General features: G+C 49.9%; 1 protein-coding gene across 1 annotated transcript in view; it reads right to left on the bottom strand.

Moving 5' to 3' along the window:
- Positions 1-279: 279 nt before the first annotated feature.
- LOC119181471 (bone morphogenetic protein 4) overlaps positions 280-27423 on the bottom strand; it is a 48613-nt gene continuing 21469 nt past the window's right edge. Inside the window, exon 2 of the mRNA XM_037432724.2 lies at positions 280-3153. Within this exon, the coding sequence (XP_037288621.1) occupies positions 2360-3153 (794 nt within the window). The 3' untranslated portion in view covers positions 280-2359. The remainder of the gene's footprint in view (positions 3154-27423) is intronic.

Here is a 27423-nt window from a genome sequence, read left to right on the forward strand (position 1 = left end):
CCCCCTCTTGATTCAGCACCACTGGGAGTGGGCACACTGTAGTGCCTGTTAATAAGCACACCAACTATTAAACGCATTCGTTTGTGTTTTGCTTTGACGCTTCCAGATGGCTGCGACGGTCTGCTAATTCCCGCAAAATCGGCCAATTGCGTGTCTGGGTTTCGGAACGCTGTTTCACACTAGCTAATTTCGAAGTCCCGTGATATTCGAATTAACTAGCTTTTACTTTATTAAAATGCGCATTTCTTTTGTCTCTTGATTAATGTCAGTCAACACCTGTTCAACATGCTTGAGGTTTATTTTATTGGCACACACAGTCTTCAGGAAAACAACATAGACACTTTTTTTTCTCGCATACTTTATATAACACACTGAGAAAACGGGGGTTTAAAGTGCCTCCATATGATCCAATACACTTTCGTTTCTGGTATCTTCGCTCGGTGTCACCTTGTTGACTTCACTCGTGACGCCACGACGCAGTAGCATAAACGTCAAAACTCCCCTGTGCACATTACACCGTCTCGCGAGATCTACGCAGTGGTGCAATTACTGCCAAAGGAGCGAGAAAAGCCGTCCTGTGCGATCTTGTATACACGATGATGGTGTTCCACTTTTGAATATCTTTCTAAGCAGTGCTCGCAAACCTGTGAGGTTGGGGGGTGGAGATAAAAGCAGCTTCGGAACGAAACGTCAGTAGTTTTTCGAGTGGAAGCACTGCAGAGCGACGGTGGCAGACGACGACACCAGATGGCGCGGTGACGCATAGTGCAGATGTACGTCATCGCGTGGCCTCTCCCGATTGGTCCAGAACCGAACGCGCTCGCGCCCCACTGCGTTGAGCTGGCGAGAAGGAGTGTTGTGCTAGTTTATATGGGGCGGGAAAGGGGAGCCGTAAACGTCGATGAAAACACGATGACTGAAGGGGCATACATCAGCGTATGCTTTTACGACGTCGCACTTCCGCCAAGCATGGCATGCAGATGTCGCGAGAAATTGCACAGCGCACGAGCAGGCGGTGTTTAGGAATGGAGGCCCCTCTTCACCAAGAAGAATCCGTTGCCTAAAAAAAAAAAAAAAAAAAAAGTCGCGCGCGTCCTAACGTCCCGTCGCGACGTCCCAGGCGGACGGCGCTTTATCACAGGTCATTTTGAACACTAGAAGAACGGCCGCGCGACGCGCGCAACTAGAAAAAAAAAAGCGTTTGAGGAAGAAACTAGGAGGCTTTGATAGGAAATGCGCCTCGGGAGGAACATGACACCGTACCCTGGTGCGCTGACATTTGCTTATCTCTTCTTTAGGTTGTTGGATTCGTCTCCACAGTCCTTCGATTGTACACACTGGGAATGACAATGACGACAACAAGGTTGTTCTTTGGCAAAGCGAGGCGAACCCTGGCAGCGAGGCTTAGGCTGACCGGCAGACATACGCCTTTCGTTAGACCGATGACTGGCTTTTCGTAATACTCTAGTTATGCGGCGATCGAGCCCTTCTGAAGTTGATCTACACCGCAATCTCCGAACATGATCCATAAGAGCATTACATTGAAAACAAGGTAACGTATTCTCACGACTGCTTGCATTGCATTTCATAAGCCTTTAAGACAAGCACTCGAAAATGACGTGAATTTTTGTTGGTTGTCTATTAAAAAGAAATGTGTGCGTGGTGGGACAGCCCACAAAGAAGTAGGATAAGCGGAATGAACAAAGGAAGTGCTTCAGACAAGCTAGCTGGTGTTTCGATAAGATGACCTAACTTTGCCAAAGGCCTTTGACAAAAAAGGGTCCTCCTATCGAAACGCCTGAAGTTTTTCCTCTGTTCATTCTACTTATCCCACTACGTGTTTTTGTCTGTCGGCCCCCATATTGATTTTGACAAACATGCAGACGAGTAACAGTTGCCTCTTGTTCGTATCCACTGAGGTGTCCAATGTGTTCACGTCCAGAAATGAAGTACATTTGTATCTCTTCGAAGTTAAGCCCAACAAGGACTAGCGTATTATCCGACTGTTAAACTCGCGTCTGGTGCACAATGGACTCGACAAAAAAAAAGATAGACGGACGACAGTTACCTTTTTGTCAATATCCCCATTGGTGCCCAATCGGCTCGCGTATGTCTATAGATCCTAAATGTTAGTACGTTAGTCTATCTTATGAGCTAAGCCTGACAAGGACTAGCGTACCTTCCGGCTGCCAACGCACATCTGCAATGCGCCCGCAAGTGTTCAGCTGCTCTCTACGCCATCGTTCGCCGTCGCGGCCAGGGCCCGCCGCGTCCTTGCCCAGATGTAAGCATATCCCGTGGCTTCACGCGCACAGTAATCTTTGGTTCGCGCCCCGCGGAGTGGGCGGCTCGTCCCGCTCTAGAGGCAGGCGCATTCCTCGACCACCATGCCCTGCTGCATAGACACGGTATAGAGGTCCGAGTCGGGCCCGTCCTGGTACAACAGGCTCAGTCCCTTGAGCGACTTGGGTGCGCAGCACGGGCTCGGCACGTCGGCGCGCTCGCTCATCAGACTCTGGACGAGCGCGTGCGTGCTGTTGAAGTTCCGGTTGTCGTTGGGGCAGCGTCCCTTGCACATGTACGCGTCGAACTCCTTGGGCTCGGCCACCCAGTGCCAGCCGATCTCGGCGAAGGACACCTTGAGCGAGTGGCGGCAGCACAGGTCCGTCTGGTTGTCCGGCCCGTGCGAGCAGTCGATGGCGCGGTGGTGCTGCAGCAGCACGCCCGCGGGCCCGTTGCGGTAGCTGCGGTGAGACCGGTTCAGCACCTCGGCCACTTCCACGTCCAGCGCGGAGTCGCGCGACAGCCGGCACGCCGGCTTGCACTCGATGTCCAGGCCGTGGTTCGAGTCGGGCCGGTCGATCCAGGACTGGACCGCTTCGGCGACGTCCATCCGGTGGCGGCCCTTGCGGGACAGTCGCCGGATGTTGATGAGCCGCCGGTCGCACGAGGGACAGCCGGGCTCCAGCAGCTGGTAGATGCGCACCAGCGTGGGCCGCCGGCTCATCATGCGCAGCCGGAGCCGCGCGTAGCGGACGCTGTAGCTGCGCGCGGTGGCGTTGGCGGCGCGTGGCCGCCCGCTGGCGATGTGGATGGGGAAGCGGATGTGCTGCAGCGAGGCCCGACCCTTGCGGGCCATCTGCAGCACCCTCCCTGCGAATGCGAGAGAGAGGGAATGAGCGAGAAGTCGTAGACAACCAAGCACGTATAAAACCACCGAATGTGGGTCGATGTGTTGTATACACCGCGGTTCTAGGCGCAGACACTACTAGCACAACATGTTCCGTTGCAACAACGAGAACTACATCGCATTTGAATGATGACTCGAAGCCTCTTTGCGGAGGTGGGCTATGAGGAATGGAGGACGGTGCTCATGTGCGTAGACCAGAGGTGTCAGAGCAGTAGATTTCGCCTCCACCGAGTCTGAGTCGAACTCTTAGAACTTAATGATATCGTATTTGCTTCTTCCCTTCTCTTTCCTATAGACGAAGGTGTGGGGAAGGGGCAATGGGGGCACACAAAAATGAGCATTATTGCTCATGCAAAGTTTAGTTGCGCAAGGTTTTGGCCCTGCAGCGTACACTACATATCTTTATTTTTATTACTTTATTTCCATTGCAAGAATTATTCTACAATGGCGGGGGCCAAGGAAAAAGCTACTCTGGCCAGCTTCACAAGCTCTTAGCCCCCCGTTCTCTATGGTGGCAGCACGTGGCGGAGGTGGCAAAAGTAACGTGCTTTTGTTGGCATTCAGGATTGCATAAACACGTTACAATGAGTAAGAATGATACAATGCAAAAAGGCAAGAAAAAATACAATATAGTGTACACTATACGAATATATATAGGTGCGCGTGAGGAAACCATCTCTTTTGGAGAAAGCGAACTGACTGCATGCTCAAGCAAACTCTTTCGCAAAGGCAGTGGTAGCTTAAAGCAAAAAAAAAAAAAACTAAAAGAGTGGCTGAATAAGTGAAACTAGTTGAGACCGCGTTATGTTTGATGTGTTAAAACCAGCATCTTCAAGTGAATAAAGCAATCTGGGTAATTTGTTCGTTTTTTTAACATTTGCATGGCATAATTTGTTCTGGATTGGTGTATAGACCACACTTCACTGTGTCTTGCGCGCATCGACAACAGCCAGATGTATGTGGACACTATTCTTTCAAGTGCCCGAGAGAAGACATTGCAACAGAAGGCGACAAAAGCACTGTTGAAATTCATACGCGACACGGACTTGAACAAGCCATCTGTAACAGCAATGTCACACACCACGAAGGACAAGACGGGACTATGACTGAGTGTGCGCGCGTGTGCTGCTTAATGTACTGTATTTATCTCTCTTCCCTCTCTCCTCTCTATCTTTCATTTCCCCCATCTCCCTCCCATGCGCAGGGTAGCAAATCGGCTGCCTATAGACTGGTTAACCTCCCTGCCGTTCGTTTCCTCCTATTTTCCTGCCTTCCTTCACTGTGACGGGTGGTAGAGGTAGCTGTGTGTTTACGCAGACAAGCTTTCTCGTTGAATACGCTATTTTCTGAATTTACATTGTATAGCTATAGCGACACGAAGTAGGAAAGGATCGTGGAAGAAAAAGATAGTGGGGATTTTGTTCTGCCTGAAGAGTGCCTCAGTGTGATGTTGGTGTGTTACGGTTACTATTATACGTAGGATTTTCTTTTGTAGTAAGTGTGGTGAGCGTAACCGATGCGTGAAATAGCGAGGTGATGGATAAGAAGTTTTACAGATGTTGCCAGACGATATATATTGCTATTGAGCATTCCTGTGATACGGCAAAGTTATATATGTATCTATATATATATATATATATGTGTGTGTGGGGAAATAAATATATTTTTCCTTGTTGACAACGCTCCCGTTTTGCCATATATATATATATATATATATATATATATATATATATATATATATATATATATATATATATATATATAACAATGTGTGCATGTGGGCTCCGGTGTAATGCGCTGCAGAAATATGTTCCTAGTATACTATAGTATATATATGTTCATTAGTTAAGCTGGTAGTCGGATATGTAAAGGTTTTGGACCAGCGGTAACGAAAGGGGAGGAGGGTTGGACGTTGATTCAAACGTTGCATCCCCTTTGTATATGTTCGCTTAATTTTCTAGAGCAGGGGCTTTCTTTTTTCGTAACGTCAACCACATTCACCGACATACCGCGGTAAAAGGTACAACAACAACCGATGCGTATCCAACATATAAAGCCTTCGCAGAACACACTACGTGCTGCGACAATCACCGATGGCATTTCTCGGGTTAGGAGCACAAATGTTACCGCTCAAAACAGGGATACTTATTTACCGTGGCCTCTTGGTTATTTGCATGTTATTTCAATCAATCAATCAATCAGTTTATTATCATGTCATAAAAGGATGTTACAGGGAATAAAATATACAGACGGGGGTCCCAAAGTACACGACTGCAACGGGACATGTTGAGCATCGAAATCGTAACCAAGAGCGCCGGGCAGGAGAGATATAGCAACTTGGTTGGAATCAATTACCAAACGCTTTTCGTCTCTTTCTAGAGTTAACTATCAGAGAAGAGGAAGATGTAGTTATTCGAGTCACGCACTTGCACTATCACCGCTGCGCCTCGTAAACTCGGGGAAATGCAGCTCTGAAATTAGACATACGGCGACGACCACCTCGTGGGAGTCACATTGTTGGTACTAAGGGCCCTGTGCCGATCGAAAAGCCATTGCTTTGCGGCATAAGAAGACTTCGCAGCCGTCGGGTAGAAACCATGCAAAGCACACGGATAGGTATATGGGAAAATTTCGTTACTCTTACTCGGCCAAGTCGCGGCAGGTAAAGTGTTTAAGAAGCCGAGAACCAGAAACGGGGCGTATACACCTAATGTTAAGATTGGCTGAGAACATTTCTCGGCCGGCCCAATATCAATCGCAAAGGTTCCTGGTTCTGAAATGGAGCAGACAAATAGCATCAATATCTGCGTTCGGAAAACAGGAAATGTTTACGGCAGAGTGAAGACCGATGTCTCCAGTCTTGTATGTCTCCAGAAACCTGGAGACTTAGACCTGGACCGGAAGCCTGGAGACAAAGAGGGTTCAGCTTCAATTTACGGCGACGTAGCGAGCAATGGAAAGAAAAATGGTAGGTGTAACCTTAAGAGACAAGAAAAGAGCAGAGTGGATTAGGGAACAAACGGGGGTTAAGGATATCATAGTTGAAATCAAGAAGAGGAAATGGACATGGGCCGGGCATGTAGCGCGTGGACAGGATAACCGCTGGTCATTAAGGGTAACTAGCTGGATTCCCAGAGAAGGCAAACGGGTTAGGGGGAGACAGAAGGTTATAGATGGGCAGATGAGATTAAGAAGTTCGCGGGTATAAATTGGCAGCAGCAAGCACAGGACCGGGTTGACTGGCGGAACATGGGAGAGGCCTTTGTCCTGCAGTGGACGTAGTCCGGCTGGTGATGATGAAGAAGATCGATGTGCAATTGAAGTGTGGACAGCTGCAAATCGAAAAAATGCCCGCGGGAGGTCCGCTTGATGCTCTTAAGGTTTGTCTAACCTTTAGCTCGACCCTTCCTTTCTTGAACGCTATTCACCCATGCACATTTCGGCGGTGCACGCATTGCACGCGCAGAGCCGTCGTCGCTCGTATGGTTTTACGAGCTGAGGAAAAAGAAAAGCAAAGGGGGAAAAAAAGTTAGACGACAGAATGCCTCGCTCTTTGTTTCGCAAAAGCGCATCGAGGAGACGTGATATGCATGGGAGACAACTCGTGCAGTATAGCCGACGCCGATTCATCGAAAAGAACTCTCGGCATTTCCGGCGAAGCCGCCTCCACACCTTGCGCCAGCACGCTATGTGACAAAGGCGAGCAAAGTACACGCCCGCCTCTGTATACGTTCAAGGACGGTGCATGGATTTAACTAATGTGTCTGCACGTCCCTATACGCAACGCCCCTTGCTTCACCGAAGGACGCACTACATCCGAGTACAAGGTCCGTGCAGTGTTGCGCAGGCCAGAGCTCGTGCCAGGTGGCTCGATGAGTAACAAGGTCCGGCCACGTGTACCAGAGAAGACAGGACTTGCGCACGCACGCTGTGACGCAAGGAGGCGTTGCTATAGGCTGTCACACAACATAGCTTTGTTTCGTTTTCTCGTCGGATAATCCTACGGGAATGGTCATGGTTCTTCCTTCATAAAAACGTGGGATGGGGGGGGGGGGGGGAGGGTAGCAAAGTCTCACCACAGCTTCTCCCCAGATCTGCCCGACATCACTATAGGCGCGCGCTCATGGGTGCCAGGAGTAAGGGGTGATGCCAGTACGCTTACCTGACTCAGACGTGCAGCGTCATTGTCCCGTCACGGACACGAAAGTTTACGGTGATAACGTCAATTAGCTCAGCCGCGGTGGTCTATATAGTAGCTAAAGTACTCGGCTGCTGATCCGCAGGTCGCGGGATCGAATCCCGGCTGCGGCGGCTGCATTTCCGATGGAGGCGGGAACGCTGTAGGCCCGCGTGCTCAGATTTGGGCGCACGTTAAAGAACCCCAGGCGGTCTAAATTTCCAGAACCCTCCACTACGGCGTCTCTCATAATCTTATGGTGGTTTTGGGACGTTAAATCCCACATAGCAATCGATAACGGCAATTAAAGACCACTCATGTTTCATTCCAAGAACCATATTTATTTCCCATATTTACCCAAGGAACGCCGCAGAACAAACTCCGACGGCGTTGTGGAGAAGCACACCAGCGTTTTATTTTCGATTTGGCATCCATTGCGAATATTGCCTGTTTTTGAAGAGCGGGGGGGGGGGGGGAGGCTTCATTAGCTGTAAAGGGGGCGTTGCTGTCAAATAGGCCAGGACGGGAGTATTTATTGCGAACCAAGTATATCGGGCCAAATACGAAGTGGTAGACACGGTGTGCAGTGCGCGTGGAGAGGATGAGGAAACTGCCGAACACCTGATAATATTATGTGAAGGGCTTCACCTTATAGTTCAGGATGATGGCGCAGAGTTTTTCAAAGCACTGGGGTTTTCGGACAGGGAGGGCAAAACAGACTTCAGGCGGGTAGAAATAATCTGATTGGTGGCTATAATCAAGGCACGAGTGAAAGTTAAATCCTTCACTGCAAAGTACCAGTTCTCAACTTCACTATTTAAAAAGAGAAAAAAAAAGAAAAATCTAGTTTTTGGTTCGCTAAGTGTTACGGCTAGATGGCGTTAGCCGCCGCCCGATCTAAAGGGCACAGCCATATCAAGCCATTCATCTATCCATTACCCCCCCCCTCCCCCGCCCTCGATTTCTGTGCAAGCCTACGCCTACATCCTCCCGCTGAAACCCCCACTGTTACAATGCTGTGCAAAGCCTGACGATATATAGTTATAGCGCGAGAACAAAACGACGACACAGAGACAAGAAGGACAGGAAGGTCCTTCTTGTCTCTGTGTCGTCCTTCTTGTCCTTCTTGTCTCTGTGTCGTCGTTTTGTTCTCGCGCTGTAACTATCGTCATGCCATACCAACTAGCGCAAGCTGTCACACTTCTATGCTGTGCAGAGGTAATGAATTCTGGTGAGGGGAGGATTCCCCTGTGCTAATGCCTATGGGCTGACGCGATCCCTAGCATCAGCAGCACTGTACAGAATTGTTGCCAAGGGATGCATGACGAGGTGGCACTGGTATATGTACTGTACCATGGACGTTACGCAGACACATTATAAGAAGCAGCACAGAACGGCACGAGTTTTCCATCGGATACGTGCACGTCTAGGCGCCTTCAAAGGTATTTCAGCGTCGCGTGACCCGCATAATGTGGGAGACGTCGTCTGGTCGCGTGTGCCTCGTTCCCTGCGATGCATAAGCCTTTCCCCGAGGCCGTGCATCATCCGCGTCACCCTTAGTTCGCTGCATTGCAGTGCCTCGCACGAGGCAAGGCACATTGCGCCCAAAGAACGATTCATTTCGCCGCAGAAGAAAGCACTGGAAGAGCACGCGCGTGAAAAAACAAAAGAAGACATTTTAAATCTATAGAATATGCCGTGGCGCACGTGTCAGACCTGAGATGGAAGCATCTGTCACTATAATGAAAGTTGGACATTTATAGCCCATTCAACGACTGTTTTCTGTCTTAAGTCCAATATTGTCGAGGAAGTGCGTCATACAATAAGTCCAGCAGTTAACTTAAGATGCTAACCCCCCCCCCCTCCTCTCTCAAAATTAAGAAATTCCTGCACATAAGACAGCCGCTTACGAAAGTCGCCGGTCCCTTTACAGCGCTAAGGGATGATTGATTGATTGATTGATATGTGGGGTTTAACGTCCCAAAACCACTATATGATTATGAGAGACGCCGTAGTGGAGGGCTCCGGAAGTTTAGACCACCTGGGATTCTTTAACGTGCACCCAAATCTGAGCACACGGGCCTACAACATTTCCGCCTCCATCGGAAATGCAGGCGCCGCAGCCGGGATTCGAACCCGCGCCCTGCGGGTCAGCAGCCGAGTACCTTAGCCATTAGACCGCCGCGGCGGGGCTTACAGCGCTAAGGGAGTCACAGACGCAGGCATACACGTTCGGCGAAGCACATTTCATCCACTTAATGTATAGCGTAGGATTCGCTTTAATGTATACGTTGACTCACGCTTAATCCACTTTATTAAAGTAAAAACAAGAAGCACGCAACTCCTAAACGATATCTGTGATGCTTCACCGCTTAAACATGCTCGCCCGCCAGAGTTGCCTTATATTTTTTTTTTTTTTACTGGGTGTTTGTGTTCATCACAACTTTCGACAGTATTCTCTCCCGAACATCGCCGCGACGCTCAGGCATCCGAGTGAGCCGTTCGGCCGTTAAACTCAAACCGCGCAATCTTTTATTGCGCGAATGAACAGATATGTATCTGCGAACTAGCCTCCGGCGCTCCCGCTGTCGTAATTACTGCGAAAGCATGCGGCCTATTTTGCAACGAGCGCGATATCGTCAAGGTATACGCTGGGGCGTGAACGACCTCTCGGAATTTACGGGCATCAGCTTCGCAGGCGAAAAGTTCGCGGATTTTTTGTTTTCTTTTAGCTCTTTATTCGTATTGCGGATAACTCTGCCTTCACACGTCTACAGAGTACCAAATGCAATCAAAATGATCGCGCTCCCCGGAAATGATGATGAACGACTCAGTTCGACGGGTACGCGGCCAGTATTTCGAAACTATGCGACGATGATAGTTGTAGCGCGAGAACAGAACGACGACAAAGAGACAAGAAGGACTTGCGTTGTTCTGTTCTCGCGCTATAACTATATCGTCATGCCATACCAACTAGCCCAAACTGCCACATGTCTATGCGGCGATCTTTCGAATGACTTACGGGTCCATCTGTTTACGAACGCAACAGCGTTAAAAAGTTTGGGTCGCAGAAATTTTGGGCGTCGGCGTCCTTGGTTGTGAGTTGAAAATCATCATGTACGTCGACCAAAAAGATCAAGAAAAATGAGAATGAAATCAATAATAAATATTTTCGAGTCCGTGTTCTGCAAGCGTCTCTCAGCGCTGCGCCCAAAGTCAACAAGAAGGGCAACAAGAAATAAAACTAATAGAAAAAAACGCAAAAAGATCCTAATTGAGTGCACCCGATACGATCCTCTGGCGTGGAGACGTTGCTAAATCGGCCAAACAGGGCCCATGTTTTAACGACTGCAAGAAAAGCGTACTCGCTTAAATGCTGTGTGCCTAGTCACTTAACCCAGCACTGCAGCGCGTGTTGTTGTGGGCCACTGCTTGAGCAGTGCGCGGTTTCGGAAACATGCATAGAGGAAAGAGCACGAGAATCAATCGAATTATACCGTGTCAATAAACGTGCTTGCTTCAGTGTGTTTCCTTGCATGGTTGTAAAGCAGAATCGCTAGTTGGGCGTGCTGGTGGATGTTCATCGTGGAATATTTTACAGCGCAACGGGTTAGATGCGGACAGAGAAGGGACGATGGGCTGTGCCCCTCCCTTCTCTGAAGTGTGTGTCTATACGTTGTGGATACAAAATGCATAGGTGTGTCTACCTAAGTTTGTCCTTCCACGTCACGGCTTTTATGCGTTGGTTAAAGGTATTCCTAAACAATCTAACAGATACAAAAACATAATTTTGTATTCACAAGCTTCCGTGCCTTGCCACCCTTCCATGCGTGTGATGAGTGAAGTGGCCGTGCGTGATCGTGAAGATAGAATTGTGTATGAAGTGCGCGCCACAGAGACAGTCGAAGAAGACGACGCAGGAAAATCAGGGCAGTGGGGTGGTGCGAAGAAGGAGTGGGGCAGACGTGGCTGGAAGGAAGAAGCAAGGTTGAAAAACCAGGGCGTGGGAGCAGTGACCCGTCGGGTTGCGGACTCGAGGTCTCAGCGGGCTCCCACCTGGGGCCATACCAGCCGTCCTTGCAGTTCGGGCCTGGCGTGGGCGAAACGTCGCCAGGACGTTTCCGTCAGGCGAGACCGGCACCTACGGCAACGAGCGCCAGCCAGCGTTCGAGATAGGCATGGCAAACGCCATGCGTGCTCCAGGTCAACGACCTCCGCAGTGAGCCGCGTTCTTGGCCGCGGCTGTCATGGGACTTACCAGGCTACCCAAGCGTCGGCCGTCCCTTCCCAGCGTTGAGTTTGCCGCCGGGACTTGACCACCGCCTTCCTTCCGGTGAACTCTCTGTTTTTATGCCCTTGTGACTCTCGCACAAGTATTCCAAGCACGTTATATTTTTTCCCTTACTTCATTTATTATTAGACAATTCATGTCTTTTGAAAATACATTTTTTTGTGTGATTGCATAAACGGCCTCGTTACTGCCCGATGACGATTGAGTCATTGCAGGTTTCCGTACAGAAACACGAGCGTCTCGTCTAGAGCTTTGTCTCTCTATACAGCTCGTTACAATGCGCCATCCCTCCAAGCACAGCGCGTCGCGAAGCCTCCTCCCCTGCGACTCCCCGACGTACTGCGCTCGAAGGCAGCTTTGCAGCTTCTGTGCCATGCAGTTGTTACGCGATGGTAGGGAGCGGTGGCGAGCTTTGGGATGGGCGGAGCCTACGCGCTGCGACGTCTCTACGAGCGCCTACCGTTGTTCTGTACAATCTTTCCACACGTGAGATCACTTAAATTGGATGCCTGAGTGGTTGTCAAGCAAAAGCTACGTTGGTCTACCTTTCTGCGTGGAAGAGGAAGGGACGCAGAAAAGGAGAGTAGCTGTTGCTTGTGCTGCACCGAACTACGTATTGCGAGACTAGCCACCTGGCTTACAGTTGGTGCCCTAATGATTCGGACGATAGTTATAGCGCGAGAACAAAACGACGACACAGAGACAAGAAGGACACGAAAGACACGAGCGCTAACTAAAGTTAGCGCTCGTGTCGCCATACCAACTAGCCCAAGCTGCCACACTTCTAAATGATTCGGTTCGGATCGATCGGCTTTCAGCTGTGCTGCCTCGGACGCGTTTGACATGCAGGTAACCCCGTGCCGTTGTCGGTGTTGCTTCTCGTCGTGTTGTGGTGGGAGAGGAGGGAATCCAGACGCGCCAGTATGTGCTTACCGGAATCTGTAATGGGGCAGTTGCCGGTCACTGAGGAGCGCGATAAGCTGTTGGCCACGTGTGTGGTGTAATTATTACACCATGGCCGCGTGTCAAGCTCTCTTCCTACGCTGTAGAAGAACACACATGTGTAAAAAGCTGATGAGTGTTAGATAAGACCGAAAAGGATAAAGTGCGATGCGCCTCAATTTGTCCGGCCGTGATTGAAGGCGCGCGCTCGCTGAATTTCGTATTAGGTGCTAAACATTCGCGGGCGTTCCAGCGATGCCGGGTGAGTGGTCTTGGCAATCGATCTGGCGCCGCTCGAGAATATAGCCTCGGGCGCAGTCAATGATACCTCGATTGGAATTTAAAAGAACTTTTACGGGAGCCTCTTTTAGGACGCACGATAACGACCAGCGCCGACAAGAAAATATGTGAGGCCGTGCATGTCTCGACCTGCCCGTGTTGGCTTCTGGGGTTTGACGTCTCAGAGCGACTCGTGCTACGGAAGACTTTGTATTGAAGGGCCTCGGATATCCGCCCGAAGTTGTTTAACGTGTGCTGAAAAAAAACTGGAAGATCCCATGTACTAACTACCTTGGGAATCGGCGTTATGCGAAGCGTGCGATGGGAAGGTGACTGTGTTGTAAAATTTTATTGAACGAAACGTTACGAATTGACGCTAAAGATAAGTACAAATATCGTACGCATAGACATGCCACGAAATTGGCAAGGATGAAGTTATTGTTTTTATTGTCAAAAAATAAATTAAACATAAACACAACAAAATACTTAACGCCACGCCGCGGAAGAAACCTGAGAAGTGTAAACGATTACACATACGAAGTGCCACAACAGCGTGTCAATGTATATGCGAATTCATTTTTTTTTTCCAAAAACAATTCGTCAGTGGAATGCTTTGCCATTACCACTGGTTCATTGTGATTCACTGGAAAAATTTGAGGAAGGGCTCAAAGATATTTTTCTGTAAGCATGCTCTACTATGTTAATTTATTGCAATTTATTTGTATGCTTACTAAGACTGCACTGTTTTTCCTTCAGCCTCAATGCCGGTGTTTCCAATGTATGTCATGTAACATTTCCAAGTTCAAATTTTGCTGTTTAAATTGCTGTATGATATGAATGCATTGATGTTTGTCATTCTTAGTATGTCCCACCCCTGTAACAGCCGAAACGCTAACAGTATTTGGAAAATAAAATAAATATGTTAAACAGTCGCATGCGTTTTATATAATCAGTTGTTTACAATTACGTAACATTGTCACTAACAAACAACACCAGAAGCTGTAAGCTGATATTTTACGCTTGGTTTGCCAGGATGGTAGCCCTGGACACCGCCGCACAGATCAACTTCAGTGGATGACACTTAACTACAGTTGACGTTAACCTGACGAGACAGTTGTATAATAGGAGTATGTGTGTAAAATTTACGAAGTTGGATGGCCAGCCTTGTAACCACGATTCGCGTTTCACCAACCTTACGCCCGAACAGCGTATCTTTCCTACAGGCAGTATTGGAACCTGGCCTGGTCCTGTGGCAGCAATATGATAGGGGCGAAGCTCCTTATAGCGGCAACCGTTCGTCCCTCGTAGTCGTAGTAGTAGTGTGTAAATAGCCTTACATTTTGACCTCCAGGGTGGTGCCGGTGGGAGATTTCTTCTGCTCGTTGTTGAACAATAAAAAAATTCGCAGCGTGCGCGTTAACTAAAAGCCGAATTCTCATGTCTCTCACTCCCCCTTAGCAGCCATTGGCATGTACATTGAGCTCTATCTGACAAGAAAGGGTTGCTACACGTTATACTCGCCGGGCGTAACTCTTCCTTGGTTTTAGAAAGGTTTAGCGATTGTTGGGCCGCAGTGCCATGAATACAGTGAACTAGTATATACCATGAACTCTATAGGTGGTTAAAGGTGGGAAGTAGACACGAAGCGCAAGCCGTAAGAAAGTGTGCGTGTGCCTTCTCTCGTTCATTCCTTGGAATGCCCGCTGGATGGCGGTGCTTGTATATGAGGAACATATGATGAAAAGATGCGAGATGGTGGTACTCGGAGTGTTGAATAGGTGGACGAACGGACACACAGACAGATGCATGGACGGACGCACGGATGGCTGCAAGGACGGATGGACGCATGGACGGACGCAGGAGCGTATGCATGGATGAACGCAGGGACGGACGCACAGATTGACGTGCGGACGCACGAACAGGCGCACGCACGGACGGGCGGATGGACGCACGGGCGGCCACACAGACGCACGCATGGACTGACGGAAGCAAGAACGAATGGACGGACGGATGCTTCGCCCTACTCTCCATCATTCACTCCGTGGATATGCTGCCATTTTTTCATTTGCCACAAACAATACTTGGGTACGATTCCAGCTGGAGCCGAGCTCGTATTGTGCAACAAGACATAATAGATGCCTAAAATATTATATCCATTCGTCGGGTCAATGCTGCTGATGTCAGCTTTTTACGCTTTAAATTACCCTCGTCTGTTCTCGCCGTTCCTGGGTCGTATAAACTGTCAATCACCTGCGGTAGATACCCGCATACCATGGGGTGTAGCCAGGGGTTGGCACACCAAACACGTGCCCCCCCCCCCCCGCCCCCCGAATTTTTTCGCCATTGCATAGAGTGCGAAGAAAATGACCATTTCAAGAAAATGCCCCTCCCGAAATCGAGGTGGTAACTCCCCCGTCCCCGAAAAAATTATGGCTACGCGCCTGCCGCATTCCTGTCACATATACCCGCTTGCGGGTATGTGCCAAACGCCTATAGCGGAAAGCATTTGACGACGTACTCGACAGGATTATCACATTCTTGATATCATAACCAGCGTGTGGTATTCGTTACTAATCTTAGCCGCCCATACTAATTTTGGCTTAACCCGATTGAAGGGGGTGATCACGAGAGCGCCGATACGAAGGCAGATCTATCTATCTATCTATCTATCTATCTATCTATCTATCTATCTATCTATCTATCTATCTATCTATCTATCTATCTATCTATCTATCTATCTATCTATCTATCTATCCGCCTACGACGTTTGGCTCTCATGGCCGTTTCGATAATGGTATCGATACCAAAAATGATTGATATAGCATAACATGACTGCATGCCGAGCATAAGTGACTAGTCATAGCATGAAAATCATGACATGTATGTCATGAATGTAATTATTCACATTTTGTGGTCTTTCCGCTCTTGCGCTAATTTTGTTCACATGGCACATGACAAAGCTGGTGTGGTATGACATGACTGCATGGCGAACATAAGTGACAGACCCTAATGCGGAAATCATGACATGCAGTCATGAAAGTCATGACTGCATGCCACGTTCATAGTGCGCTCGCGGTCGTTTCGCTAGCTTCCCATATAACGAATTTGGTATCACGTGACGTGAATGGATGATGAAGGTATATGACTGGTGTAAACATGATAATCATGACACGTGCGTTATGTAAGAACATGACTACATGCCTAGGCACTGCGCCGTGCTCCCGACCGGGTTGCAGAAATTAGGTGCCTTTTCTCATCTTCTAACCACTACCACCCACCACCACTACATGCCACGCTCATGATGCGCTCGCGGCCGTTTCGCTATAGCTTCACATACACCGAATTCGGTATCAGGTGACGTGAATAGACGACGAAAATAAATGACACGTCCAAACATGACAATCATCACACGCGTGTCACGTAGAACATGACTACATGCCACGCTCATGATGCGCTCGCGGCCGTTTCGCTAGCTTCACATACACCAAATTCGGTATGACGTAACGTTAACAGACGACGAATGTAAATGACACGTCCAAACGTGACAATCATCACACGCGTGTCACGTAAAACATGACTACATGTTACGCTCAGGGCGGGCTCGTGGCCGTTTCGCTAGCTCTTACATACGCCAAATTTGGTATCACGTGACGTGAATAGACGACGAAGGTAAATGACACGTCCAAACATGACAATCACGACATGGAAGTCATGTACGGCATAATTTACGTCTGCCTCGTAACGTTGTGCCGATTTTTAAAGTGGGCATGTCAAGCTTCCTCATTCGTGCTTCGCATATCATCGATTCTCACAGTATATACGTGCGGATCTGCCTTTTTGTTTCTTTTTTTTTTACACACGATGGCGAGTGTCGGAAGAAAAAAAAAGCTGCCGGAGTATTAGTGACGAGAATCTGCTCAGTACATACTGCATGGCTTGATTTGTAGCGTTCGGTGTTGAGAGAACGTTGGCACACACTTGAAGATTTTTTTTTCCTTCTTTCGTCTAGGATAAAACTGGCACGAATCGATTAATGGATGGCTTGGAGCTGGATATGCATGGTTCTGCGTCCCGTGTGCGCTCGCTGAGTGAATAAATTCTCGGGGCTCCTCGATGGAACATCTTTTTTTTTCTTTACAGCGCGATGCACACCGTTGCGTGCTGCAAATTTTAACGCGCCGCCCGTGAAATCCTGCTCTGTGTTACGGCGTATTAGAAGAGTACATGTGTATGTGGTGAGTGGTGTGTCATGAGTCTCGCCTTCTGTCTTTCTCTCTCTTATACTCACTTGTTCCCCTTTACCCACGTGTAGGGTATACCAAACTGGACGTATAGTCTAGTTAACCTTACCAGCTTTCCTACATTCCTTCTCTCTCTCTTACGCGCCGCCTCGTTGATGGGAATCCGCCTTTTCCATTTTCCTGTGCTGCTCTCTGGCATTTCGGTATGGCACTGGAACGAGAACCTCCGACACCTTTGCTGGAACGAAAAACCTCCGAGACCTGTCCTATCTTAAGGCGGATCGCAATTGTGGCTTCGTTTGTTGCCGTGTTTCGGTTTTCTTTCGAAGGAAAGAACCAACCCTTTTGAACTTAGTGATCCGATTTGATGTGGTAAGCCTAAAAGACGAAGGTGGTGAAGCATAAACTGCCGAACATTTGCCGATTGTTGTTTCGTGACAAAGCAACTTCGAGCCACGTGCGCGAAGTCGAAAGAAACGTAAAGTACTGGGCAAATTCGTGCACTACCCATAATTCCCATGCTCGCTGAAGTGCCATGCGTTGCTGCGTCCATAGACACTAGCGCCAGAGTTTCCTCTAGTGTATACTTAGGAAACTCCATGGTGTGAGTGCGCCACATCATGCACCACGTTCGGGCGAGTGATAAGCAGGCATGCAGGCGCAGAAGGGGTGGGAGACGTTGAGTCGTTATTCAAAACAGACAAAAGGAAAGTGATACGGTCCATTATGTATTTGTCTAAGACGATCTCGGAGGCAAACGCCATTTTTCCCCCTTTTCAATCGATAGTACACTATTTTCTTGCGTATAACCCGCACCAAAAACACGAAAATTTCTGTGGCCAAGTGGGGGTGCAGATACGCAGAGGTTTTTTCTATAGTGCCGCTTCACAGCAATGCGTCTTGTGCCGTGAAGCCTTTTAACAGTGTAGCGAAGGCTACGTATATGCGGTTTCCGCAAATTCGTGTTGCCTCGTAAGTAGTACGGCAGCTTGTGGCCGATTTTGGTCTTGCTTCCTTCCATCGTTGAAGCGTTTAGAGAAACATTTGGGGAGAGACAATTCGATTGTTCATTGTAAACCTCACTGACACATTAAAACTTTTTTTTTGATGTTTTCGACCACACAGTGAACTTCCACCACCCCTTACATGCCCCTACGTCACAGACGCCATGTTTACCTTGGAAAAGGGCTTGCCGAAAAGGTGGTGCTGTCTAAGAAATAGAAAGAAAAAGAAGGCATTTTCGGAAAGTGAACAATACCTGTATCTTACCTACGATTTTTCGCAACAGTCTGATTTCCGTAATAAATGAAGCAGTACTTATTTCAGTAAGGGGAATGAGGTATTATCAATAAATTTAAGTACTAATTTAGGGGCGGTGTCAGGCATGCATGCATTTCGGTTCTGTTGCTTCTACGGTGGTTTCAAGAAAAGTTGTCACCCAGTGTGAGCTCCGAGAAATTCCGGTGTCGTTGTCGGCGTCAGCGTCGCTGGCTGTGAGTGAAAAAATAATCTTCTGCGTGACCGAAAAATAGCCCCGCCGCGGTGGTCTAGTGGCTAAGGTACTCGGCTGCTGACTCATGTCGCGGGATCGAATACCGGCTGCGGCGGCTGCATTTCCGGTGGAGGCGGAAACGTTGTAGGCCCGTGTGCTCAGATTTGGGTGTACGTTATAGAGAACCCCAGGTGGTCGAAATTTCCGAAGCCCTCCACAACGGGGTCTCTCATAATCATATGGTTCTTTTGGGATGCTACGACACACAACGATGCCAGCTCCGGATGGTTTTGAATCAACCTGACCCCAGACCATTTTGTGTGCAGAAGATTCTGGGACCTTGGGCATCTGCCTCAGTTGCGCAGAAAGCGACTGAAGCGCTCCTACTTTACTTGAAGTCAACGAACCTGAGCGACCGCCTGTAGACTGTGTGTGCTCCCCCGAGTGTGCTCGTGATTGTGTGTACCTTCTTATCCCTCTGCGACTTCTTTTCCCCCCTTCATCCTTTCCCCAGTGCAGGGTAGCAAACCGGATGTGCGTCTGGTTAACCTACCTGCCTTTCCTTGCATCTTTATCTTTATCTCTCTCTCTCTAAACCCCACATATCAATCAATCAATCGTGACTGAAAAATTGAGAATGCTGCAAATAAAATAAATAAACGATAAAAAACTGGACCAGAGTGAAGACCGAACCAGGGTCGTTCGCGTAGCAAGCGGATGTTCGACCATACGTCCACCACGGCTCTGCTTGAACGTGCGCAGTGAAAGTAGCTTTCATGCTTGACAAATACACGAGTCATGTATATATTGTCGCGCGTGAACAAGAGGGACTTCAGGTAAAGAATACCGCGTAGTCACAGAGGCGCAGGTCAGGGACACCACAACCAAAAAAAACAAAAGCCTCGGCGAGAGCGCGCTAGCCCAACAACTTCTTCCTCGTTTTTCTCCTCGATGCGGGCTCGTGCTCGCCGCAGTTCATGGCCAGGTGGCATTACTCCCCCACTGAAAAAAAAAAAAAAGCATCGCCCCGATGCTCGCGCGAATGGTAGTGGATAAGCGGAAGTAAAGCAGACATGCACACTGTGGGCACACTTAAGAAAAAACAACAACAAAAGAACAAGGCTGAGGCACGGTCCCACTAACGTACGAAGTACGGCTTGAGCCGTACAACGTGAACAATCTCTGGGTAGTGCTTTCGACGCTGGGGTGACATGGTTCCATATGGAACCACCTCATAATTCACGTCACTGATGCGACGCACTACTTTGTAGGGTCCAAAGTAGCGACTCAGGAGCTTTTCGGACAACCCTTGGCGGCGAACCGGAGTCCATACCCAAACTAGATCTCCTGGGTGGTATTCGACCTGTCGATGGCGAAGATTGTAGCGGCGTGCATCTGCAGTTTGTTGTTGCGTGATATGCAGGCGTGCCAACTGTCGAGCTTCTTCGGCAAACTGAGCAAGCTGCTCAGCGTCAGGTGTGAGCGACCCGTCGTAATCGTGTGGCAACATAGCGTCCAACATGGTCTGGACCTCACGCCCATAGACGAGACGGAACGGTGTGAATCGTGTCGTTTCTTGGATGGCAGTGTTGTAGGCGAATGTTACGTATGGAAGGACCTGATCCCACGTCTTGTGTTGAACGTCTACATACATGGACAACATATCGGCGATGGTCTTGTTAAGTCGTTCCGTCAGGCCGTTAGTCTGCGGATGATACGCCGTCGTCTTGCGATGGCTCGTGAAGCTTAGCTTGAATACATCGTCAATGAGCTGAGCCGTGAAAGCTGTTCCGCGATCAGTGATGACGCAAGACGGGGCGCCATGGCGAAGAACGATCTGTTCGACGAAAAACTGGGCAACATCGGAAGCTGTAGCTCGTTGCAGGGCTCTTGTCTCGGCGTATCTCGTTAGATAATCTGTCGCTACAACTATCCATTTGTTACCGGCAGATGACAGAGGAAACGGCCCCAGTAAATCCATGCCTATTTGATCGAACGGCGACCTTGGTGGTGTGATTGGTTGCAGCAGGCCTGCAGGCTTCAGTGGCGGAGATTTGCGGCGTTGACATTCACGGCAGCTTTTCACATATCTCTTGACGTACATAGCAAGTCTCGGCCAGTAGTACGCCTGTTGAACTCTGGCGAGAGTTCGTGAAGAACCTAGATGCCCGGATGTGGGTTCGTCGTGGCAGGCCAGAAGAATGTCGTCTCGCATGTCAGATGGGACCACTAGCAAGTAGGCTTTCCCATTGCCGTTCGAGTTTGATTTATACAAGACACCGTTCCGCAGGCAGAACGAAGAGAGATTGCGAGAGATGTGCCGAGGTACGGGTGTGTTGCGTCCTTCTAGTTGGTCAATGATTGCGCGAATCTCGACGTCATCGTGTTGTCGTGCGATCAAGTCTGTTGCAGTGAGGACTCCGAGGAAGCCGCAGTCATCGTCATTGTCGGGATCACAAACTCCAGTAGGTGCACGTGACAAGGAATCAGCATCTTCGTGCTTGCGGCCTGATTTATAGACAATGGTAAGGTCAAACTCTTGCAAACGAAGGCTCCATCGTGCCAGACGCCCAGACGGGTCTCGTAAATTGGCTAACCAGCACAATGAGTGATGATCAGTAACTACTTTAAAGTGACGACCGTAGAGGTAAGGCCTGAATTTCATAGTGGCCCACACTACTGCTAGGCACTCTTTCTCCGAGGTGGAATAGTTCATCTCGGCGCGAGACAGGGCACGGCTGGCGTAAGCTATCACGCGCTCGGTGCCTTCTTGATGTTGGACAAGCACGGCGCCGAGACCTACATTGCTCGCGTCGGTATGAACTTCCGTGGCAGCATCCTCGTCGAAGTGAGCAAGAACTGGTGGTGCCTGCATACGCTCACGTAGATCGATAAAAGCCGCGTTCTGTTCTTCATTCCAAACGAATGGTACGTCGTCACGTGTGAGACGAGTCAGAGGCTCGGCAATTCTAGAAAAATTGGCGATGAAGCGACGATAGTAGGCGCACAGACCGAGGAAGCGGCGTACTGCTTTCTTGTCACGGGGAACGGGAAAGGAGGCTACGGCGGTTGTCTTGTCGGGGTCAGGTCGAACACCGTCTGCGCTCACAACATGCCCCAGAAATTTAAGTTCTTTATAGCCAAAGTGGCATTTTTCTGGCTTCAGCGTGAGGTTCGCAGAGTGGAGTGCTTCCAGAACAGCCTGCAGACGTTTCAAGTGTTCCTCGAAAGTGACCGAAAATACGACGACATCATCGAGATAAACTAAGCAGGTGTTCCACTTCAGACCGGTAAGAACAGTGTCCATCATTCTTTGGAATGTCGCTGGTGCAGAACACAGGCCGAAGGGAAGCACCTTGAATTCATACAGGCCGTCCGGTGTAACAAAAGCAGTTTTTTCTCGGTCTCTTTCATCAACCTCAATCTGCCAGTATCCGCTTTTCAAGTCTATGGATGAAAAATACCTTGCTCGCCGTAGTCTATCTAGTGAATCATCGATGCGTGGCAGAGGATACACGTCTTTTTTTGTCACGTCGTTCAGCTTTCTGTAGTCCACGCAGAAACGCAACGTTCCGTCCTTTTTCTTTACAAGAACGACTGGCGATGACCATGGACTATTGGACGGCTGTATAACATCATCCTGAAGCATCTCTTCGACTTGAGCATTGATCGCGTCACGTTCTTTGGCAGAAACTCGGTAGGGTTGTTGCTTTATGGGCGAGACATCGGTGTGTATAATAATCCGGTGTTTCATAAGGGGCGTTTGACGCACCTTTGAGGATGAAGCGAAACACTCTTGAAATTCAAGCAACAGCTCCTGCAGCGCTGTGCGTTCTTTCTGCGTGAGGCTCGAATTGATGTCCACCTTTTCAAGAGCCTTAGAAACGCCGGTCGATGTCGATTGTAGCCCACTATTTATTGATGCGGCAGAAAAACATTCAGCAACGTCTTCGATGGGGTAGGCGAAAGCGATAGCGGTGCGTCGAAACAGGTGCCGCTGCTCATTACTAAAATTTGTCACAAGCAGCGTGGCACGTCTGTCGTGAAGCGTAATGAGGCTGCGGGCTGCGCAGACACCTATGCTAAACAAAAGTGTGAAGTTGCCTTCGGCGACTGCCTCACCGTCACGTATCTCGTCACACACGACTTCAACCAGGATGCTTGAACGTGGAGGCAACGTGATTATGTCGGCCGAAACACGAAGCGAACTGAGATGGCTGTCATCAGGCTTTTCTGCTTTGTCTGTAGAGAACGTCACTGTGCGCTGTCGGAGGTCAATGATAGCGCCGTATTCACGTAAAAAGTCGACGCCTAGGATGAGGTCTCGGGAGCATTCAGGAAGTATAAGGCAGCTGCAGAGAAATGTGCGTTTGCGAATGCCGACTCTAATCGTGCAGATACCGAGAGGGGTGACGACGTGCCCGCCGGCTGTACGGATTCGTGTCCCGTACCACGGCGTACCCACTTTCTTGAGATGCGTCGCCAGTTTTCTGCTCATGATGGAGTAGTCGGCCCCTGTGTCTAATAAAGCTGTAATATCGTGGCGGCCGTCGAGCACTACAGGTATATCTAGGCAAAGTCGGCTTTCTGATTCGGGAGCTGTCGTCGTTGAACCACTGCTGGTACGTACTCGCATGGATTGGGGCCCTTGTTCGTGTCGTTTATCAGCGGCCCCGCCCCCGAAGGTCGCTGTCGTTAGTTTTCCCGCCTAGGGCTGAGCGGCCGTGCTGGCGCCGCCCCTGGGTAGTTCGGGACACTTGACGAAGACCTTCTTGGAGATGGTGATCGTGACTGGCGCCGCGGGAGCAGTGGCATGCGCTGCTCGGACAGGTACTCCTCAATCGCTCTGGGTCTTTCGCCAAATCTTGGCCTGGGTGAGTCGACGGCGAAACCCTGAAGTCCGAGGCGACGGTACTGGCATTCGCGGTACACGTGTCCGGCTTCGCCACAGTGGTAGCACAGCGGCCGCCTGTCCGGTGTGCGCCATACGTCCGATTTCCGCGGGAGGAGCTGCCGATTCTCGAAATGCTGGACTGGTTGAACTGCTGGGAGTGGATCGCGATGTGCAGGGTGTACGAAACGGCGTGGAGGAGCGTAACGACTCGCAGCTTCGGCGTACGATGCAGGAGCGACGTAACAGCTCACAGCCTCGGCATAAGATGCACGGTGAGGCTCGATCGGTACAGGCGGGGAAGCATCGTTGGACAGCGGGACTTGCAAAGCCTGCTGTACTTCGCTCCTGATGAGGCTGGAGATGGATCCCGCAGCAGGTGGAGGCGGCCCGTGAATCTTCTGCAGCTCGTCGCGTACCACCGATCTGATGAGGTCGCAGAGAGCTTCGAGATTGACGTTACTCCCCGCAACTCCAATCTGGTCCACCGGCGAGGCAACATTCACGTGGCGGTCGTACACAGCTGATCGCTGCTGCAGCATGTTTTCCATTGTCGTTGCTTCAGTTAAAAACTCTGCCACAGTATTCGGGGGACTTCGCACGAGACCAGCGAAGAGTTGCTCCTTAACTCCTCGCATTAGGTGGCGCAACTTCTTGTCTTCTCCCATACCTGGGTCAGCGCGACGGAAAAGGCTCGTCATGTCCTCCACGTACGCCATCACGCTCTCGTTCGGCATTTGGATGCGTGATTGGATGGCCCGTTCCGCTCGTTCACGGCGATGGGGGTCAGCGTAACTTGCCAGCAGCTGACGGCAAAACATCGTCCACGACGAGAAGGGTTCGCGGTTCTCGTACCAAGTACGAGCTCCGTCCTCAAGGCTGAAATATACATTCCGCAGCTTGTTGGCGTCGGTCCACTCGTTGAAAGCCGCAACGCGTTCAAAGTGAGCCAACCAGTCCACAACATCCTCCAACATGGAGCCACGGAACACCTTCGGCACTCGTGGCTTCTGCAGCGTGTAATTAGCCATCGGAATATTTTCCGTACCGCTCTGGGGTGGTGCAGTTGATGCCATCTCCGGTAGAGGTTCACGCTCGGGGGACAATCCTCGGATTCTCCGGCTGGCCCGGTGGACAGGTGTTGCGACTGCGGGTATAGGGCTCCCAGGAGGCGTTTGGATCATTGACTGGGAATACCCAGCGACTCCACCAGTTGTCGCGCGTGAACAAGAGGGACTTCAGGTAAAGAATACCGCGTAGTCACAGAGGCGCAGGTCAGGGACACCACAACCAAAAAAAACAAAAGCCTCGGCGAGAGCGCGCTAGCCCAACAACTTCTTCCTCGTTTTTCTCCTCGATGCGGGCTCGTGCTCGCCGCAGTTCATGGCCAGGTGGCAATATGCTTCACAATGCAACATGAAAAACGATATTGATGCATGGTACAAGCGTCCACTGCCAACGGGCGTCAGAATATGTCGTTATCATAACGGCTCCGCGGTCGGAAGTCGGTGCCGCATTACAAAAGGCACACACGCTACGGCGCCTATTCTCTTAAGGCCACGTATATATAGTGGGTGTATAACTAATTCGAAAAGATCTCGTGCACTAAGTGGTCGAAGTACGCACTAGTAACAGGATGTCGCTATTGCGTTCAACTTCTAAAGACGAAGCTTTTACGGTTTCTTGATTTCAGGGGCAAAGCTCCTTAAGGCGTGGGCTGTGCGTCCCCTGTATGTAGCCACCTCTCGTTTAGTTTTTGCAGTGTTCAATAGATGGCGGTACCGTTCCCTGTATGTGCATGAATGGGCATGATTAAGAAGTCCGCACTAGAGATCTATCGAACTTTTAAGCAGGAAATTGCCAAGGAAAGGATCTATGATAATACTCGTGGTAGTTCTCTACTGTTTGAGGCCAGGACGGGAGTACTGCGAACCAAGACATATCGGGCCAAATACGAAGGGGTAGACACAGTATGCAGTGCGTGTGGAGAGGAAGAAGAAACTGCCGAACACTTGATAATGTTCTGTAAAGGGCTTCACCCTATAGTTCAGAATGATGGCGCAGAGTTTTCCAAAGCACTGGGGTTTAGGGACCGGGAGGGCAAAATAAACTTTAAGCGGGTAGACTTAACTAGAAGGAGGTTATCTGATTGGTGGCTAAAGTCAAGGCACGAGTGAAAATTAAACTCTTCACTGCAAAGTACGAATCCTCAAACTCACTTTTTAAGGAAAAAAAATAAATATAGTTTTTGGTTCATTAGGTCTTACGGCTTGGTGGCGCTAGCCACCGACCGGTCTAAAGGGTACAGCCACATCCATTCATCCATCCACCCATGTAGCCATCTCTCGATTAGTTCTTGCAGTGTTCACTAGATGACGGTACTTGTAGTTGATGATGAAAGATGCGAGATGTTATAAAATAGGAATGATGTCACATATTACGCGTGGCATTGGTGGAAGGCAATCGTTCGATTTAGTGTGGCGACGTACGCTAGGGGGAGCGTTGTAATAAAATCGAGTGGGCAATATGTACGGACGATTCATGGTTTACCAGGTTTACATCCGGAGCTTCGCCCACTCATCATCATTCACTTCGTGGATATGACGGCACTTTATTTTTTACCTCGCTGATATCACTAGTTTTCCACATATGGACGCGTTCGCCAAGCCTAACTGGATCTGTTCTGCCACCACGGGTAGCGTCCGACGCCAGTCCTTCACCGCACAGCAAAAACTTAAGATCATCGCCGTCGCCGAGGAATTCGGGAATCGCGAAGCGGAAAGAAGGCACGATGTGGACGAGTCCCGCGTGCGCCTGTAGAGAGAGGAGAAATTCTACAGGCCGCGCACCGCGACCGTATAGGTCCTTTCGTGGCCCCAAGACTGGCGTGCCTACCCCGAGCCAGATGTGCCGCTAGTAAAGTTCATCCAAGATGTTAGAATCAGGGCTCACGCAGTATCGACCGAGATGGCCCAAGTGGACGATCGATGGGGTGCAAATACATGTGGGCTGCAGGAAAAGGGACCGGTCCGTTTGGTGTCGGCGCTTTCTTCTTTGTGTAGTCACAGGCGTGCGCACAGGGCCGGCAGAGATGGCGTCCTACCCCCTCCCCATCACCACTATAGCCATCTTCAATTCCGAGACCACCAGCCTTGATGTCGCATTACAAGAACTGTTTGCTTTCCACCGTGATGCGCTCTACTTCTTGAGCAGTAAGTAGCTTTTGTACAACTTTTAGATGCGGAGCATCTAATACTCGAGGCTTGTAGTGCGGCGCCGTCCGCAAGCTTCCTCCTCCTTCTTCCACCATCTGTACATCCCTTCCTCCTCTACACACCGCGCGCGCTTCACTCCTCCACCATCTGTGCATCCTTCCTCCTCTACACACCGCGTGCGCTTCTCCTCTTCACGAACATTCGCTAGCTGTATAATGTAGCGCGCATGCGCCGTCACGCTTCGAGAACATCGGCAGCTGACGCGCGCGCATGCGCCGTTGCGCTTCTCCCTCTTCTCGAACATTCGACAGCTGACAGTGCATGCGCCGTCGCGCTGTATATATACTCAAGGTCGGTGCTCGCTCGCTCAGTTGCCGCTCGTCGGTTGGTTTGTACGGCGCGTCGACGTCCGAGGTCGCAATGATCGACGTCCCTTCGACCAGCGCCGGCCAAAGTGTTGGCGGAACCGCAACCAAGTCGTCGTCCGAAGACAAGGCAGCGCGAAGAGCTCGCGACGCCGAACGTAAACGTCGGCGTCGAGCGGAAGATGCTCAACTTAGAGAACGTGAAGCCGCTGAGAGACGTCAGCGTCGAGCAGCAGCACCGGATTCGGCCGCTTTGAAACGTAAGCGTCGACAAGAGGACGATTGGATAGTCGAATACATGGCGTCGCGGCACTAGCTGAAACGCGCAACGCACGACGAC

This window comes from Rhipicephalus microplus, chromosome 10 (genome assembly GCF_043290135.1).
Source record: "Rhipicephalus microplus isolate Deutch F79 chromosome 10, USDA_Rmic, whole genome shotgun sequence".
Classification (NCBI taxonomy): Eukaryota; Metazoa; Arthropoda; class Arachnida; order Ixodida; family Ixodidae; genus Rhipicephalus; species Rhipicephalus microplus.